At 50.0% G+C, this 17,899-nt stretch overlaps 2 protein-coding genes across 8 annotated transcripts; both read right to left on the bottom strand.

Moving 5' to 3' along the window:
* Positions 1-52: 52 nt before the first annotated feature.
* Positions 53-4,321, bottom strand: NEU3 (neuraminidase 3). 7 transcript variants are annotated; one of them, XM_054053193.1, is made up of 4 exons: positions 4,227-4,265; positions 2,092-2,147; positions 1,747-1,989; positions 53-1,603 (listed from the first exon to the last, which is right to left on the bottom strand). In XM_054053193.1, exons 1-4 carry the CDS (start codon positions 4,261-4,263, stop codon positions 644-646), a joined length of 1,296 nt encoding a protein of 431 aa, XP_053909168.1. In that variant the 5' UTR covers positions 4,264-4,265; the 3' UTR covers positions 53-643. The 7 variants fall into 7 exon arrangements, with proteins under 7 accessions (XP_053909168.1, XP_053909171.1, XP_053909191.1 ...); XM_054053196.1 differs by having other exon boundaries at positions 54-1,603; positions 1,747-1,986; positions 4,227-4,321; XM_054053216.1 differs by having other exon boundaries at positions 54-1,603; positions 1,747-1,986; positions 4,246-4,263.
* A 204-nt stretch (positions 4,322-4,525) lies between these two features.
* On the bottom strand, positions 4,526-17,831 carry SPCS2 (signal peptidase complex subunit 2). The gene is made up of 5 exons (XM_054053223.1): positions 17,755-17,831; positions 8,280-8,363; positions 7,858-8,017; positions 5,961-6,096; positions 4,526-5,262 (listed from the first exon to the last, which is right to left on the bottom strand). Exons 1-5 carry the CDS (start codon positions 17,791-17,793, stop codon positions 5,076-5,078), a joined length of 606 nt encoding a protein of 201 aa, XP_053909198.1. The 5' UTR covers positions 17,794-17,831; the 3' UTR covers positions 4,526-5,075.
* Between the last annotated feature and the right edge of the window lie 68 nt (positions 17,832-17,899).

Below are 17,899 nucleotides of genomic sequence, written 5' to 3'. Positions count from 1 at the left end.
ATCCTTCCCTTGGAGGGCCATCTCCCTTGGAATTTTCCCAAAACTGGCTCGATTTCACCTATTTTTAAAAGATTTTATTTAGCAGCAGCATGGGGATGTGAGGTCATTGACACCGTCGGCATGCCACAACCCCCATGGAGCAGAATAAAAAGCCCCTGAGATTTGAGTGCTTTATCCCATGAGAATATGGGGTGAAACTCAGCCTGAACTAAGAAAGTGAAGAGATTAAAAAATGGTAAAAAAGGGGAATTCTCTCTCTGTCACATGGAGGGGAGACAGGAATTGCTGATATTTTTAACTAAACAATCATTTTTGGCTATTCTTCCCCAGGGGACCAGCTGCTGTCACAGGCACCTGCTTTTTTTCCTGCTACCAGGTAAAAAAATGCTGGTTTTCAGTGAAGCAGTGGTATTTCAGGTGCAATGCCAGCATCCCCCAGACAACCCACAGCAGATCCTCCACCCACTCCAGGTAGCCAGACATCTATCTGAACGGTGATTAAAAAGCCAAGCGTTAATAAAAGCTACATGACGATGCTCCTCCTGTGCATCCAAAACATCCTAGCGAAGTCCCGGCGGTGCCATGCTTGCTGGCTCCAGCCACTGGCGGTCGAAAGTGACTATCTCCCTAAAATGGGTCCGTTCTAGGAAGCCTTCGGGTTCTCCTCCCCACAATCAGAGGTTTTCAGGGTGAAGAGGCAGAAGACGATTTCCTCACAGGCACTGGTGGTGCCGCATTCAAACAAGCAACCAAAAATGCCGTCGGGGCAGACCGCCAGGTCAGAGTAACCGGCTGGCCCGGGGTGCAGCACCCAGGGGTGTTGCCACCCTGCCACATCCAGCGGTGAGGGGTTTAGATAGATGCCCAAATCACGCCGGTGGTGCCGGTCGGTGGGGTGGGAGTAGAGCAACCAAGTCTCTGCATCCCTGGTGCTGGCTGGTGGGGTGAAACTCACCACGCTACCCTGGCAACCCCGTGGGGGCTCACCCAGCACCTTGCTTTGCTCCGAGTGCTCAAACCCCAGCCCACGGTCAGTGCTGAACGCCTCAACCCGGCAACCTCTCAGCGCTCGGGCATTGCAGTAGAGCACGGGCTGATGGGCATTGCTCCCATTGATTTCGGCTACCTGGCACTCGCCAGTCTGCTCGCCACCAACCAGGTCACCCTTGTGCCAGCTGCGCCCACTGTCATCGCTGTAGAAGACAAGGGCGTGCTGCCGGGTGTAGCAAGGCAGCGGCACAAGCCCGCACAAGCACTTGTGCATATAATAAGTGTACGCCGGCACAACCAGGCGCCCCGAATCCAGCTGTACCCCGTGGCCCGGCCCCACGGCAAAGGTGGCCCAACGAGACAGGTCAGTGCCAATGGCTTCGTTTGTCACGTCCTGCAGTGGGGTCCAGCTGCGGCCGCTGTTGGTGCTGGTGGCAAAACAGAGGCGAGCGGCGCTGCAGCCCCTCAATATCTGGCATCGCTCTGTCTTTCCTCGCTCAACACAGATGCAGAAGAGGAAGATGGTGCCGCTCGTTGCATCGTAGAGCGGACAGGGGTTCATGGTGCGGCGGTGAGGCAGCACCAATGTCGACAACTCCTCCATTGGACCCCACTGCCAAAGAGGAGGAAAATCGGGCTCAGCTGCAGTATGCAGCAGTGCCACTGCACCCTGAAACTGCCCAGCATCACTCCTGGGGATAAACCCACCGTGATGGTGGTTGCAGCTTGTTCCTACAGCCCAGGTTAGCTTTTTACCTCAACAGAGGAGCCACAACAGCAGCCCCGGCGCAGCACCAGGTACTTGGCGTCCTCGTCCTTGGCTGAGGAGCGCTTCTCAGCGAAGGCCAGGAGAGTGGCAGTGGGGGGGATGTAAAGCAAAGCCGGGATGCGGTAGGTGACCCCACTTTTCTGCTGAAACAGTGTCTCTTGCAGGAAGATGAGCGGGGATCCTGTTGGAGGCGATGGCAGGCAGGGGCTTTCCCTGCCAACTCCCTGCTGCTGGCAGGGTGGGAAGGTCAGATGGTAAAGGGTTAAATGCTGGCAAAAGAGGGGGGTGACCCTCATACTCCCCAAGGTGGAAGGATAGGCATGAGAACTCACCTTGAGGCAGGTGATGGGCTGGGACATGGTGGCCTCCTCCAGGTCCCTGCTGGGGCCTGAGCAGGGTGGAAGTTGGGCAGTGAGACTGGAGCCCCTCAGCAGGGTCACACCTCGATACCCTGCTTGTCTGTGGTGTCCTCATGTCCCTCTATCCTGCTGCACCACCGGGGCTCCTTGCCTACGCCCCTAAGTCTTGGTCACTGCCACCCCCCGGGACCCCCAAGCCCCGTCCGCTCTACCACTCCTGGTGTCCCTGGCCCAGAGCGCCTGTGCCCATACACCCCCCAGGCCCTGATACCCTCATGCACAACCCCCTCCCCATGCACCCCCGATGCCCCAATTTTCCTATGCATCTCCTCCCACCACTGCCAGCACCTCCCATGTCTCTGCAACCCCCCCAGACTGACTTCCCTACATCCTTGCATGCACCAATCTCCCCATGCATTCCTTAATGCAGGGACACCCTCCAGCCTCCATGGCCTGGGCCCCTACACCCCTGCCTACACTGTACACATCCCTTGAAGATGGACCCCTCTGTGCACCCTCTGCACTCCTCCCTCATGTCCTGTCCCCCCTTAGACCCCAGCATGCACTGATGCCTCCCTGTATCCTTGCCCAACTCCCTGCATGCACTGAACCCCCTGTGCACTTGGTCTCCAGGCCTGGATCCCCCTGCAGCTCCCCCTGCACCTCCCTTGCATCCCCACAGCCGGACTCCCTGCATACTTTGACCCCCATACTTTGACCCCGTGTCCCCCCTGCATGCACCACCTCCACCCCATGCACCCTTGCATGTCCAGACCCCCCATACATTGCCCCTGCACCCCCAGCTTGATGTCCTGCATCCACTGAGCCCCCCCCACATTGCCCCCATATCTTTCCTGCACCCCTCATCTTGACTCTCTCCATTTAGCAATCTCTGTGTCTCACCCTCCCATAGCTCTTCCTACATCCCCAACCCAACTCCCTGCACCCACTGACCCCCCATGACCCCACCATGCCCACCCCCCAACTGCTCCCCCAGAGCTCCACCTGACCCCCATGCCCAAATCGCACAGCTCCTCATGCACTCTCAGCCCCACTCCCTGCATGCACTGACCGCCCCCCCTCCCTGGCCCCATAGCTCCTCCTGCACCCCTATCCCGACTTCCCGCATCCATCGACCCCAGTGTCCTCCACATGCCCACCCCCCCGAGCCCTTTCTGCACCCCCAACTTGACTCCCTGCATGCACTGACCCCCCAGCCCTCCCCGGGTCCCTCCTCCTGCATCCCCCCAGTCTGACTCCCTGCATCCACCGATCCCCCTGCCCCCCCCATGCCCAGCTCCCACAGCTCCTCATTCACCCCCAGCATCCACCGACCCCCCATGTCTGCTCCATGCCCGTGCTCCCCATAGCTCCCCCCCAGCTCCTCCTGCACCCTCCCAGCCCGACCCCTTGCATGCACTGACACCCCCGCACCTCACAGCCTGACTCCCTGCATCCACTGACCCCCCATGTCCCCCCCACAGCTCCTCCTGCACCCCCCAGCCCGACTCCCTGCATCCACCGACCCTCCCAGTCCCTCCCCCTGCACCCCTAGCCCGACTACCTGCATCCATCCATCCCTGCCCACTCCCCCTGTTCCATCTCCGCACCCCCTCTCCATACCCGCTCCCCCCATTCCATACTCGGTCCCCCCGTTCCATACCCGCTCCCCCGTTCCACACCTGCATTCCCTCTCCATACCCGCTCCCCCGTTCCACACCTGCATTCCCTCTCCATACCCGCTCCCCCGTTCCATACCTGCTCCCCCCATTCCACACCTGCACTCCCTCTCCATACCCGCTCCCCCCGTTCCATACCTGCACCCCCTCTCCATACCCGCTCCCCCATTCCATACCTGCATCCCCTCTCCATACCCGCTCCCCCCATTCCATACTCAGTCCCCCCGTTCCATACTCGGTCCCCCCGTTCCATACCTGCACTCCCTCTCCATACCCGCTCCGCCGTCCCACACCTGCACCCCCATTCCATACCCGCTCCCCCCGTTCCATACCCGCTCCTCCCATTCCATACCCGCTCCCCCGTTCCACACCTGCACTCCCTCTCCATACCCGCTCCCCCCGTTCCATACTCGCTCCTCCGTTCCATACCTGCTCCCCCATTCCATACCCGTTCCCCCCGTTCCATTCGCTCCACCCCTTCCCGCAGCTCCCGGCCCGGCCCCCGCGGGGCGGGGAAGTGGTTCAGCAGCCGCCCCGCCCCCGAGATGCCGCGGAACGCGGGTAAAGTCTGTCTTCACCTTTTTAGTGGAAAAAAAGGAAATGCTTCTCCTTTAGAAAATGCCATTTTATGGACCCGTGGGGTTAGAGATGCCAACGGCAAAGAGGCAGCGGGCAAGCAGGGACAGTCACAGCTGGGAAAAGCCCTGCGCGGTCCTTCTTTTCACCTTGAGGACAAGAACCGCGGGCAAACATACAGAGGGGGGGGATTTGATTCTCCCCCGAAAGCAGAAAAGGCTTAAATATAAAACATCCCCCCAGTCTCAGCACAAAAATACAGAAAACTCGTTTGCGAGCAGACAGTTGTTCTACAGAAGGATTTTGTCCTGAATTCCTAACACAAAAGGGAGAGGTGACATTGGTGAAACACAGATGGCAAAACCCTCCTGCCTGCTGGACACTACACGGCTCGGAGGTGCTTGATGAAGCACTGCCAGCGCAAACTGGAGGGGGCTGGGGCAGAGCTGGTGCCAGTCTCCCCTTCTGAAGGTTCCCATGGATGAATCCTTCTCCTGGATCCACCCCAGAGGTCGCAGAACCAGAAAGGCAGGCACACAGGCCAAGGCAAGAAAGTCTTGGCTCCAAGAGTTAAAAAAACCACTCACCTGAAATGGACTAGGATTTCAGGACAAAAACAGAGGCAACAATTCACTTTCTTCGCTATTTTACTTTATTGGTGTTAAATTTAGCACGTTCCCAGGAGGCAGGCAGCGTCAGAACTCATTTTGTTTTCCTCTCCAGGGCCAGGCTATCGTGCAGCTTGGACACCTCCGGCTCATAGGCCTCCATGACTAACGTCCCGTTGTTATCGAAGAATTTTGCAATAGATTTTGTGAACTCGGCTTCCCTCTGCTGTTTGGTTCTGCCACTGATGAAAGTCAGCTTCAGGGTGTACTTGTCATCAAACCTGCAGGGAGGGCAGAGGGATTGCAGAACAGAACTTGTTAGGTCTGGCTCAGGCAAGACACCAATGAAAAGCTGATGAGAAATCCTCATCTTTGTTAAGGAGAAAACTTCCACTCCCCCGAGTGGAGGTCGTGTCCCCCCCCATCATACCCCACATGGACACTAACAGCTACAACAAGCATGTATTCATTATAACACAATTAAAGACTTCTTACACTCCTCTTGATTAAATTCCTTCTCTATTTAAAGAGGAGCAAAACGTGAAAATTTGCAGCAGGTAACTGCTTGGCACCACTCCCATTTCCAGATGGGGACATTGATATTGACAGAGTGGAACAGATTTGTATATATAAAAATAAAGGAAAATATTTAGAGTGAGCCTACAGGTACAGATGGAAAATGTGCTCAGGAGCCCAGCGCCGATCACTGTTACTTCTCAGTAATAGTATCTGTGGTGAATATTAATCACAAATTGTCTGAGAAGCCACAAATATCATGGCAGTAGCAGATTCCTTGCAGAAAGCTCACATCCCCAATGCAGACACACAAATATTTCCCTCATTTTGTTTATAAGTTACTCAAACCACAGCTTTTCTGCACCACGATGAAGCAGGTGGTACTACAGGCACAGGCAGACTGAACCTATGCAGGTACCGCACTCCCACTTTGCTAAGCCTGGGCTGTCGGAGCAAACATTACCGTTTGAGGCTGGAGGAGAGCTGCCAAACATCATCGGGGTCCATCCCTGCAGGGTCTTTTCTGTGAGCAACGAGGAAAATGCTCTTCTCTTTGTATGAGGTATACATAGTCAGGATCCCCATCATGACAAAATAAGTGCAAAAAAAGGTTAAGGAAACTAAGGAGTTGCAATTAGAAGTAGAAATTAGGCAGAGAAATTGCTGGGATCCCCTCAAACACCAAGATGCTTGGCTGATGCCTTGTTAGCATGAGAAATTAAATAATCATTGTGACACTTTCTTAAATCTTTGTCTTTGCACAAGAGCATTAATTAACGCCTGGATGCAGTGCGGAAAGCGACGATTCCCTAACATGCTTTCCTGAAAGGGCTTTCTCCAACCACATATAACGCTTCATTCATGAAACCATGAAGCAAAGCGGAAACCACAACAACAAAACCTGTTTTCAATTACTCTGCAAAATTTTTGGAGCAACATCTGTTGGGAAATAGCAGGAAAAGGTGAGACCAAAGGAACCACAGCATGAATTGCTGTGTGCTCCTCCTAAGCACAGATCAAGCAACTGATCTTTCTTATTTTTGGAATTCAAATAGTTTTAAGTGCTGCCAGATAATTATCCCAGTATCTGTGCCAAAACTGTACTGTGCCAACCAGAACTGTACCTGGAACAAGATGACTTGCCCAAGATCATGTAGTCATTAGCAGCACCATGACTCCCACACCACCAACAAGCTTCCAGGCTATCAGTTCATTGTGCCTTGCTGGTGCCATCAAAATCACCCCTGAAAGCAGGCCCAGTGGCACCTCTTGGAAAGCACTGCTCATCCGTCATGTACATTTGGGCTGTAAAACCTCTGCAGGCGTCTGTCTTGCTGGAGGAGCTGCAGGGAAGCCAGTGTCATGCTGACCCTCTGGGACCAACAGGAAAAATCCAAACTTGGCTGTGCTGCAATACTGGAAACCTTACAGTTGACTTTGAAACATTTAAAACTTGTTTTGCAGCGCTGCCATCTTAAATGCAGCAGAGTGGAGGTGCAGGCAAGAATGACCTCCATTTCATTCTTCACTCTCAGTACCTGGTCTGTCATGTTAAGAATGAGCAGACGGCTCGCTAACCAAACTACAGGTAGAATAGAAAAAAAAAATATAACCAAAATGAGGAGGGTGTTGGTCTTTTTTCCAAAGTAAGAAGTCATAAGATGAGAAGAAATGGCTTCAAGTTGTGCCAGCGGAGGCTTAGACTGGATATCAGGAAAAATTACTTCACCTAAGGATCTGTGAAGCATCAGAACAGGCTGTCCAAGGAAGTGGTGGAGTCACCATCCCTGGAGGCAATTAAAAAGATGTGGAGATTGTAGTGCCTGGGACATGGTTTAGTGGTGGACTTGTCAGTGTTAGGTTAACAGTTGGACTCTATCTTAAAGGTCTTTTTAAACCTAAACAATTCTGCGATTCTGTGAAAACACAATGCAAATCCCCAGATCTTTCAAGGGCTGATCTTCAGTCTGAGATTAACACACCTAAATGGAAGAGTTTCTGCACATCTGATATCTGAGAGCTGAGAAATCTGCCTGCACATTCAGGAGCCTGGAGTGCCAATCGGCTGCCCCAGAAGCTGCTGACTCCTTGGCCTTAAGCTAAATAGCTGTCCAGGCTTCTGCACCACTGCAGGGGAAGGCTGGACCCCCACATCACCCAAATTTAGGTGGTGCTACACCCAGACAGGCAGGAATTTTGCCATCACATGAAAGCTATTTGATTATCAGCTGATCTCCACATCACAGGACGTAAAATTCCCACAGGCTTGAAAACATGAATACAGAGAAGGGGTTTCTTGTGCTTCACAGGGAAAATGAAATTCTTTTGGTACAAATGAGACAACATCTGTAAAGGATATGACACCACACAAAAGGCAAGAACAGGTTTGGATTCAGGAAAGGGGTGCAGGTAATCCCAAATCAAAGCTACAATCGCAAAAAGACAAGAGATTGTGCAGATGATGAGGCGGCCATCGATCAAACGGAAGTTTTCAACATACTTGTACTTTTCCAGCAGAACCTGTAGGAGAAACAGGCAGCAAAGTTCATTTTGTCCTTTTCAAAAATTTGACAAGCTGCTTCTGGAAAGGATTTAGATAAAACAAACTCAGTTATATGGGCAAACTAAGCAGAAACTTTAGCAGAATTAATGTCTGCATCAGACATCACAATAATTGCTGACGCTCTAACCAAACCTTTCTTTCACCATAGGAACTGCAAGAGATGCTACAGAACCAGCAGGGCTACTGGCACTTCACAATCAAAGCACTTACTGATCATACCTTTTTGGCAGAATCATCCAAAGAATTTTTCACAGCGGAACCGTCCCATTTGTCAATTTTTACTGGCTTGTCATCGATCTTCCACTGCAACGGAAACCAAAAGGAGTTAGGAGAATTTGGCCTTTCATTTTAATACGTGTGTTCCTGTCATGAGCACAAAGGCAACCCAGAAAACGTCTACCTGTTTGGGAAAACCTGACCAGAGCTGGAGGGAATCCAGAGCCTGTTACACAGCTGTATCACATCAAAAGTCATGTGACTCCTCTCAAAGTGAAAAGGGTGTCAGATGCCAATTTTATACCTTTTAAAAACTTTTTTGGCACCTCTGGTGGGGTGGGGCTAAGTCAATTAGTACATATTGACTGGCTCTTGGCAAGGCCACTTATACTGCCAGAAGCAGGGATTCAGCCTCAGTCTGGTCATGCCTCCAAAGTGAGGTGCTCAGTCCATTCTTTTAGGGGTGTCTTGTCTTTTACGTGAAGCAGCACCAGGCTGTGAGGCCTTTGCCCCACCCTAGGTGCCACTTAACTGACATAAATGTCAGGCCACCACCCAATCTATCTGTTTTACCAGAGGCAGTTCTCTGCTGGCTGCTCCCTTTGCCAACTGCTGTCTTTTGCAAAAATCAAGCTTATTTAACCGAAATAAGCTAGCCACTCACAATGTCACAGGGCTCAGCCACTCCCCTGGCTACTGAAGATATGCGGTGAAGTGACTTTTTACATCAGTTTTATTCTAATTTTGATAGTGTGCTTGCTGCTCCCGCTGCCATCTACAGAAAGTGTCAGCTCTCACTTAACTCTTGCCTTTGACTGTATTCATGCTTTGCCGCCAAGCAGTTACAGACTTAGTTTTGGGGGCTGATGGCAGGAAGAAAATTTCAAGGCATCCTTAACAATCTGAGTACAAAGGGAGAATATAAAGGCATAAACAAGAAATGAAGTGTCACTCAGAGCACCCTCCAGAACAAAACTAAAAGACTCCACTGCTCTTCCATATTCAGATTTTCCTCATAATCTGTTCCTTCATCAATAATGAATCTCAGCTACCAACGGCTCAACTTTTTAAAGCGGCTAATTTTCCTCTGAACTATACTACTGTCTGGTGACACTATTCCTTTTAGCCACTATCAGACACATGAGTTTGAGCCCTGTGTATTTTACATTGTCTACTGTTTCAAACAGCCGAGTGACCTGAACTCAAACTTTCGCTACTGTTAGAAGCTTCACTCATGTTACTTCCTGCTCCTGAAGCTCACAAGCTGGATTTAACTACCTGTCAGAAGAGCTCATTTCCTTCCTTTGACAGTGATGAAGCCACTTTAAAGTAAGATGTAAAACTTCATCTACTTCCCCTACACTTGCATGGGGAAATGCCCGAGTCTTCTTCAGGCTCTGCAAGTGCAAATTATCAGGTGCACAGTAAATGTCACCACGCGTGCACATGCAGTAGGTGGTTTACAAGGACAACAGAAACAGACAGAAGCATTTAGAAGTCAGGGACAACTGACAGAGAGCACTCACATCAGCGCAAGTTACAAAATATTTTAGGTAGCTTCTTTTTTGCAGCATTTTTTTCTAGGGTCAATGAGCACATGTGACAGTTGAAAACCAAACCTTCTCCCTTGAAAGATTATAGGAGAATTCTTTCGACCATTTATTTTTCCTTAAAAAGCATCGTAAACAGTTTTATTTCTTGCCCCTTTAGAATTCTCAAATATTGAAGTATCAAGAGCTGGACGAGGAAGAGCAAAAAAAAAATGACGTTTCCCTAACTAGTGAACTGGAAGTTAGAAATCTCCAAGTAATAATACCACCACCCAATTCCTCCTTCCTTATTCCACAGATTAATCAAAAAAGCTTTGAAGAAACTCATTCGGACTCGACCTCACCGCTGCCAGGTACGGCCTCCATTTCTGATGTGGGAACGGAAGGAAAGCAAACAACCCTGTTGAGGCAGAGGTGTTTTCTCCTTAGCAAAACTCTAAACCTACAGCACTTTGCTGAAACGTTACCAGCTGCTTCTGCTGCAGAATTATTCTTGCAGGGTGCAGAAAAGTCGTGTTATTTTAAAGGCAAAAATACCGAGTAGTAAGATACAAGCAAGATGCAGCACAGCTGGTTTTGCTACTGGATATGCCAGCAATGGAACCCTGAACTCGGATGTGGCTGTGGTGAAACACTCTGTCCTTTATGGTACTCCTACAGTTCAAGTGAAGGCCCTACCTAGGACAGATGTCATCGTTCAGTCTGCAGAGTTTACTTTTGTTATGGATAATTCTCCATTTAAAGGCTCGCTCTTTATAGCTGGCCAACCCTTCCCCCTGCCGCTTCTTAGAAATAATAAGGAACAAAATGAATGAGAAGTTTTCAGCACCACAAGGAACCTCTGCAGGCCATCTGAAACCTTCCTTCAGACCACATCTGCCTTGAAGTACAGTTGTGACATTTCTTTTTCCCCCAACGACCAAAAAATGAAACATTCTGAAGAAGTGAGAAGTATATCTGAGCAAGTATTGTTGAATAAGCTTCCCACACTTCTAGGGCTAAAACACGATAATCCTTAGTATAAAATATGATGGTGTTTGCAAGCTTGTTCTTAGGTGAGAGCAAGAATGCAGAGACACTTGAGGATATAGCACTCAAGTGAAATTTTTGTGATATGTTTTATAGTTAAAAATTTAATACTGGAGTCTCTGCTTGTGGCAACAGCATGGTTTACCTGGTGTTAAGGCACAATGCATCTATCTCACCATCAATGCTCAAGATTTCAATCCACTTTATTATGACTGTTTTTTCTGCCTAAAGGCCAAGAGGATGGAATCAAGGCTTATGCTATAATTTCTTCCCTTTTCCTCCTAAATGCCAACAGCTTTCTATATATACTTGGAAGACAGAACAGTTGGAACACAGCAACGAGAAAAGCTCAGGAACCAAGAAATGAATGAAAATAAAGCCCTGGGCTTAATTTTTTTTTAAAAAAAAACAACAACTTCTCAAGGTTTCAAAGCCATTTTCTAGGCACCCTGGAAACCAGCCCTGGAGACTGCTAAAAACTTCACTTGCAGAAGGGATTTGCACAGAGAGGAATATCTGTGTGTAAAGTGAGTTTAGGCGCTGCCATAATAACTTAGATCCAGGAAGCCAGACAGTACGTACTAGATACGCGCTACTCTGTGCCTGGGAAGATCATCGAACAGAACCTCCTAGAAGCTATGCTAAAACACATGGAGGACAAGGAGGTGATTAATGGCAGCCAGCATGGCTTCACCAGGAGCGAGTCCTGTCTGACCAACTTGGTGGCTTTTTATGATGGGGTAACCACAGCAGTGGACATGGGTAAACCGACGGATGTGATCTATCTAGACTTCTGTAAAGCCTCTGACACGGTCCCTCACAACATCATTCTCTCTAAATTGGAAAGATATGGATTTGATGGGTGGACGGTAAGGTGGATAAGAAACTGGTTGGATAGTCGTATTCAAAGAGTAGTGGTCAATGGTTCAAAGTCCAGATGGAGATCCGAAACGAGTGGTGTCCCTCAGGGGTCCATACTGGGACCAGTGCTGTTCAATATCTTTACCAATGATACTGACAGCTAGATGGAGTGCACCCTCAGCAAGTTTGTGGATGACACCAAGCTGAGTGTAGCTGCCACACCAGAAGGATGGGATGTCATCCAGAGGGACCTGGACAGGCTGGAGAAGTGGGCCTCTGAGAACCTCATGAGGTTCAACAAGGCCAAGTGTAGGGTCCTGCACCTGGGTTGGGGCAATCCCTATTTTCAGTACACGATGGGGGATGACGTGCTTGAGAGCAGCCCTGCAGAGAAGGACTTGGGGGTGCCGGTCGATGAGAAGCTTGTCATGAGCTGGCAATGTGCATTCGCAGCCCAGAAGGCCAACCGTATCCTGGACTGCAAAAGAAGCGTTGCCAGCAGGTCGAGGGAAGTGATTCTGTCCCTCTATTCCTCTCTTGTGAGACCTCATCTGGAGTCCTGTGTCCAGTTCTGGAATCCTCAATATAAGAAGGAGATGGAGCTGTTGGAACAGGTCCAGAGGAGGGCTACAAAGATGATCGGAGGGCTGGAACACCTTCCCTATGAGGACAGGCTGAGAAAGTTGGGCTTGTTCAGCCTGGAGATGAGAAGGCTCAGAGAAGACCTTATAACGACCTTCCAGCACCTGAAGGGGGCCTACAGGAAAGCTGGGGAGGGGCTATTCATAAAGGCTTGTGGGGATAGGACCAGGTGGAACGGGTACAAACTGGAGAGGGGCAGATTTAGACTGGACATTAGGAAGAATTTCTTCACTATGAGAGTGGTGAGACACTGGCACAGGTTGCCCAGGGAGGTTGTGGATGCCCCATCCCTGGAGGTGTTCAAGGCCAGGTTGGATGGGGCCTTGGGCAGCCTGATCTAGTGGGATGTCCCTGCCCATGGCAAGGCGGTTGGAACTAGATGACCTTTAAGGCCCCTTCCAAGCTTAACTATTCTATGATTCTACTCACTCTATCCCAAACCACCTGACACTGGAACTGCCAGATAACATCAGTGACATTTAACTGATACCGATTTCTAACAGACAACCAGCATTTTCAGGGGCAGATGTAAAGCCCACGTGACATTCTTTGAAATAAAGATGTTACTGAGGAAAAAAAAAATCTCTAATCTTAGACCATTTGAAGCAATGAGCTGAACCAGCAGATCAGGCTTCCTTGTGACTGAGGCTGCTCTGCCTTGAGACAGTAACAGCTTGATAATCCCAGGGTTGTTCAAGTCAGAAAGGACCTCGTAAGGGGGACACATCTGTGGTTTGAGATTCCTGCCAGGGAGAAGCTTTACCTGTCCCTTTACCTCGGTTTTGATGTTCTCATGAAGTTACTTCTAACTCAGTACAGCACCTCAGTGCTGCTGCTGCTTCTCCAATTCTTCCGGGCTGATCTGCAGGACTGAAGAGCTAAGCAGAGGCTGGGGCACTGTGCTGGTGCCCAGAAGGCCAGTGCTGTGGACAAAAGAGCAGGAGGTGCTCAAAGGAACTGATCAGCATCCATGCTACCCCTGTGTCCAGAAGTATATGCACATCTGTACACTGATACATCAATGCAGCCCTGGGCAAAACCTTTGAGAGGTGGGCGCCTCCACATCTGGCTTGAAAGAAAGCCAGAGATTCAGCCACACCACCAAGTGCTCAACCTCAACGAGGCAGGAAAGTCTAGAACTCCCCTTGGCTCTGCAGAAGGGCCCTGCCTTGCCTTTGGACATACGGAGGGAAGGTGAAGCTGCACGGGTATCCTGTGCAGCCTGGCAGATGCAAACATCTCTGCTCCTCTGGCAGATGATACTTTTCAAACAGTTATATTTTTGAGTGCTTTGGGTGTGAGCAATAAAGGCCTCAAGAATAAAACTCAGGTTTTGGTTCCAGGCTGATGGAGGGAAAAATACCCAAGCCCATAAGTTCATAACAGTTTTTTAGTTTGACTGTGGTATGACCCATTCATTTTAAAAAACAAAGCAAAAGGTTACAGTGTCAGAAGTTTTACTTATGCTGAGCATATCCTAACTATCAATGAGTAGCAAATACAGTGTTTTACATCCAGGCACACCTAGGAGGTGGATTTGGTACCTGAAAACATACCTGCGTAAGAACGTGGCTTCAGAGAGAAGACTGTTAACACAGCCAGCAGTTACTTTACTTAAAGACAAAGAATAAAATCAGAAATGCAATTTCAGAAAGCTGCAAAACCAGAAGCGCACAAAGGCCCCAGCTGTTCACACCCAAGTAAAGACGCTGCCTGCAGATCACAGCAAGGGAGCATTCTGCTCTCAGCTCCAAAAAAGGGACAACAAAACAAGCGCTTGCTTTCAAGGCACACACCCCAGGATCTGAGCGCTCACAATGCTCATTTGTCAAGCTATCATCTTCATTTAAATCCCTTCTATAAAACCTCCCTCATGAGCAGGAGGCATGGAAAATATGGGAGAAATTTCAAGATGTTCACACCTCAGAAGAAAGACAAGGCACAAACTTAGCTCTTTCCCCCCACCTTACCTTAGTCCTTCTGCTGATCCTGTCAGCCTCATTTACATCACATCCAATTTTAGCCTGCAACATCTTCTGAGTAGCTAGCCTGTCTCTTCAAATATTGCTCTGCAGTTTATGGTGCACTTTGGTTAATACAAACATAAAGAATCAATGTACTGTAAAAAACATTTGTTAGCACTGCAGGAGGAACACCAGTGCAGACTAGAGAAACTCTTCACTGAAATAAGGTTTCTGCATCTAATCTCTGCTTTCTATTACAAGAATGAGAAGAACGTAACCTCCCCTTGCTAAAACCTAAAATCAGAAACTCTTCAAACTGGCACACAATGCCATAGCCAATGGAGGTTGGAAGAGGCTCAGCAGATGGTGCATGCCAACTCCCTCAAGGCACTCAGACAGAACTGCAGCCAATTGCCTTTTTGTGTAGGTCGGGCTGCAGCTGGCAGAGTAGGGAGTCCCGCATCGCAGGTTTCCACTACCTCCCAAATTCTAAAATAACAGTGACGTTGCACACCACAAGCCTGGCAGAAACAGGATTTGCAAGTGGCAGAGTCCAGGGACACCTTGCTGCTCATCAGTTCCCTCGTATTTCTCTTGAATGAAGAGATCTAGCAAACTGCAGCAAGTCAGCACAGCTGTTCTGAGCTCCAGCTAACTCAGCCTCTGTCCTGAAAGAAGGAATTCTGGATCTCACTCTCCCCAAAATACCAGTGCTGCCCAACCACACTCAAGAGTAAACATCTCCCAGTCCCAGAGAACTTCTGGGGTGCTGCAGCGGAAGGCAGCTCGTATTCAGGAAGTGGTTTCAGTGCTGGAGCTTGCACAACCTTCAGAAGTTTTGCTCTGGTAGCAGGAGTGTGTGGTTAATAACTTAGTGTTGTGCTAAATGGGTGAAATCTCACGGTGTTTGAGAGAACTACACCCACTGCTGCACACCATTTTGAATTTGGTGGGCAAACACTCACATGTGGCCCTGGTTAAGTGGGGAGAGGTCATGAGGAACTACCAGTTATCACAGACACTTAAACAACATAAGAAGGACAAAACTTGGGACCATTAAAACACAAATCTCCCTAAACTCACCTTGATATAGTTTATTAGTGATTTAGCCAAACAAGCAGTCTGTCCTAAGACTTCAAGCCTTGGTGATAACCCATAACTTTTCTGTTCAAGAAACATCTGAGCAAGTTATGGACCTAAGACCACAATTCTCCAGATGATACCTCAGCAATACATACAGTGGTTTGTACAAATGACCAGATTTCATCTAAGCCATTCAGAAGGGAGGAAACAAAAGCACACAGACCAGCATGGGGACAGAGGGAGAAGAAGAGAAGGATCTGGGGGTGTTGGTTGACAACTGAGTGAACATGAGCCAGCAGCATGCCCAGGTGGCCAAGAAGGCCAATGGCATCTTGGCTTGTATCAGAAATGGTGTGACCAGCAGGTCCAGGGAGGTTATTGTCCCTCTGTACTCAGCACTGGTGTGACCGCACCTCGAATCCTGTGTTCAGTTCTGGGCCCCTCACCACAAAAAGGATGTTGAGGCTCTGGAGCGTGTCCAGAGAAGAGCAATGAAGCTGGTGAGGGGGCTGGAGAACAAGTCTTACAAGGAGCAGCTGAGAGAGCTGGGGTTGTTTAGCCTGGAGAAGAGGAGGCTGAGGGGAGACCTTATTGCTCTCTACAACTACCTGAAAGGAGGTTGTGGAGAGGAGGGAGCTGGCCTCTTCTCCCAAGTGACAGGGAACAGGACAAGGGGGAATGGCCTCAAGCTCTGCCAGGGGAGGTTCAGGCTGGACATCAGGAAAAAATTTTTCATGGAAAGGGTCATTGGGCACTGGAACAGGCTGCCCAGGGAGATGGTTGAGTCACCTTCCCTGGAGGTGTTTAAGGGACAGGTGAATGAGGTGCTGAGGGGCATGGTTTAGGGAGTGTTAGGAATGGTTGGATTCGATGATCCAGGGGGTTCATAGAACCTAGTGGTTCTATGAAGACAGAACATTATCAAGCTTGTCTACGTACTGCAAATAGAAGCCCTGCTGCAACTATGCAATGTTTTTTCCCCTAAAGGAGTTGGCTCTAGCACCAACAGCACATCTCCCTTACTGATGAGTTGTTGCTCTTCCAAAATAACTACCCCTCAGCATCCAAAGAACATGGCAGGTGGAGCAGGAATGCCTCGAGAGATACTTTCCAGAGCTTTTTCAGTCTAGCCACAAAGCACTGTCATTTCAGAACTGGAAGCTGAGCACGTTTGCATAAGGTATCTGGAAATATTTCATTAGCACACTTACCCCTAAAATAATTAATTCAACAGCTTAATCTACTGTTCTAAAGAAAAGCCACCAAATTCTTATGGATAGAAAGGATCATGACATCTCAAACAGATGCAAGAAAACCATACTCTTAGGAAATTATGACTACACATATATCCATGACAAGTGTTTTCAATTGCAGTCATCTGTATTTTGAAGTTTAATGACAGATGCTGAACACACCACTCTGAAGATACACCCTCCTGCAGCCAGAGATACAGATATAACTGTTTCAGTCTACATGTAGAAAAAAATTGCCTCCAGGTCTTTACTTCAGTTACCAGCCTGCCACACACCGCAAAGAGCTGCAGCACAAACACCTGGCTACTTAAAACTGAGCAGAGATCAAAGCTGCTCTTACAAAGAAGTTCCTTTGAACTATCGAGATGACACTGGGCTTATCAGCAGGCTCTTACAGCACACTCTGCTCCACTGGACACCTCTGACACCTCTGCCATGTCCAGCGCTACCTTCCTTGCAGAACATCCATTGGGAGGAGCAAGGCTGGACCGCTGGCTGGGCTTTCGTCGGGATGGCTGGTCTACAACCAGCCACGCCGGTAAAAGGCAAAAAAAAAAAGAAGCAACCTCGCAGGCGTCTGTCGCTTCATGGGATGCCTTCCCCGCTCCTCAGGGTCTCTTCTGCTATTCAGTGTGTGGGGCTGCCGGGGGGGCGCGTGTGTCCACAGCTGAGGTGGAGGGGGGCTCCCCAAAGCTCAGCCATGAGGAGATCCCTGCAGCTGAACCAGGGAAACGGGGGGGGCTCCCCTGCAGCCGAGCCTAGTGGAGTGAGGGGGATGTGGGCGGCTCCCCCGCAGCAGAGACGGTTGAGGGGGGAGGTGGAACATGAGGGGGCTTCCCCGCAGCCGAGCCGGTTGTAGGGGGAGAGGTGGGGGCTCCTCCGCAGCCGAGCCGGTTGGGGGGGGGGGAGGAGGTGGGGGGCTCCCCTACAGCGGAGCTGGCTGGGGGGGGAGAGGTGGGGGGCTCCCCCTCAGCAGAGCTGATTGGGGGGAGGAGGCTCCCCCTCAGCAGAGCCGGTTGAGTGAGCCGGGAAGAGCTCCCCCGCAGCCCTGGAGAGGGGGAAGCCAATCCCCGAGAGCGGGACGGACGCACAGTACCTTGTCGAGCAGCCCGCTCCGACCGCCCCGCGCCGCCATTGTCCCGACCTGGCCGCGCGACCTGGGCGCTGCTCATTGGCTGCGCGCAGGGGCCGACGGGAGCGCGCGGACGGAAACACCGCGAGGCACGCTGGGAAATGTAGTC

This window comes from Cuculus canorus, chromosome 1, assembly GCF_017976375.1.
Source record: "Cuculus canorus isolate bCucCan1 chromosome 1, bCucCan1.pri, whole genome shotgun sequence".
Lineage (NCBI taxonomy): Eukaryota > Metazoa > Chordata > Aves > Cuculiformes > Cuculidae > Cuculus > Cuculus canorus.
The sequence above is the reverse complement of the archived record's forward strand: the minus strand, read 5'-3'. Positions and strand labels throughout refer to the sequence as shown.

Bases quoted from the DNA above. Each gene is read 5' to 3' on its own strand.
- NEU3 (XM_054053193.1), bottom strand. From the start codon at position 4,263: ATGGAACGGGGGGAACGGGTATGGAATGGGGGAGCAG. The intron at 1,990-2,091 runs GTGAGTTCTCAT...CCACCCTGCCAG, and splicing joins AGCCCATCACCTGCCTCAAG to CAGCAGGGAGTTGGCAGGGA. The intron at 1,604-1,746 runs GTAAAAAGCTAA...CCTCTTTGGCAG, and splicing joins GTTGTGGCTCCTCTGTTGAG to TGGGGTCCAATGGAGGAGTT.
- SPCS2 (XM_054053223.1), bottom strand. From the start codon at position 17,793: ATGGCGGCGCGGGGCGGTCGGAGCGGGCTGCTCGACAAG. The intron at 8,364-17,754 runs GTACTGTGCGTC...TTTCCGTTGCAG, and splicing joins GGAGCGGGCTGCTCGACAAG to TGGAAGATCGATGACAAGCC. The intron at 6,097-7,857 runs CATATCCTTTAC...CCTTTTTTTGCA, and splicing joins TCTTGCCTTTTGTGTGGTGT to CTTATTTTGTCATGATGGGG.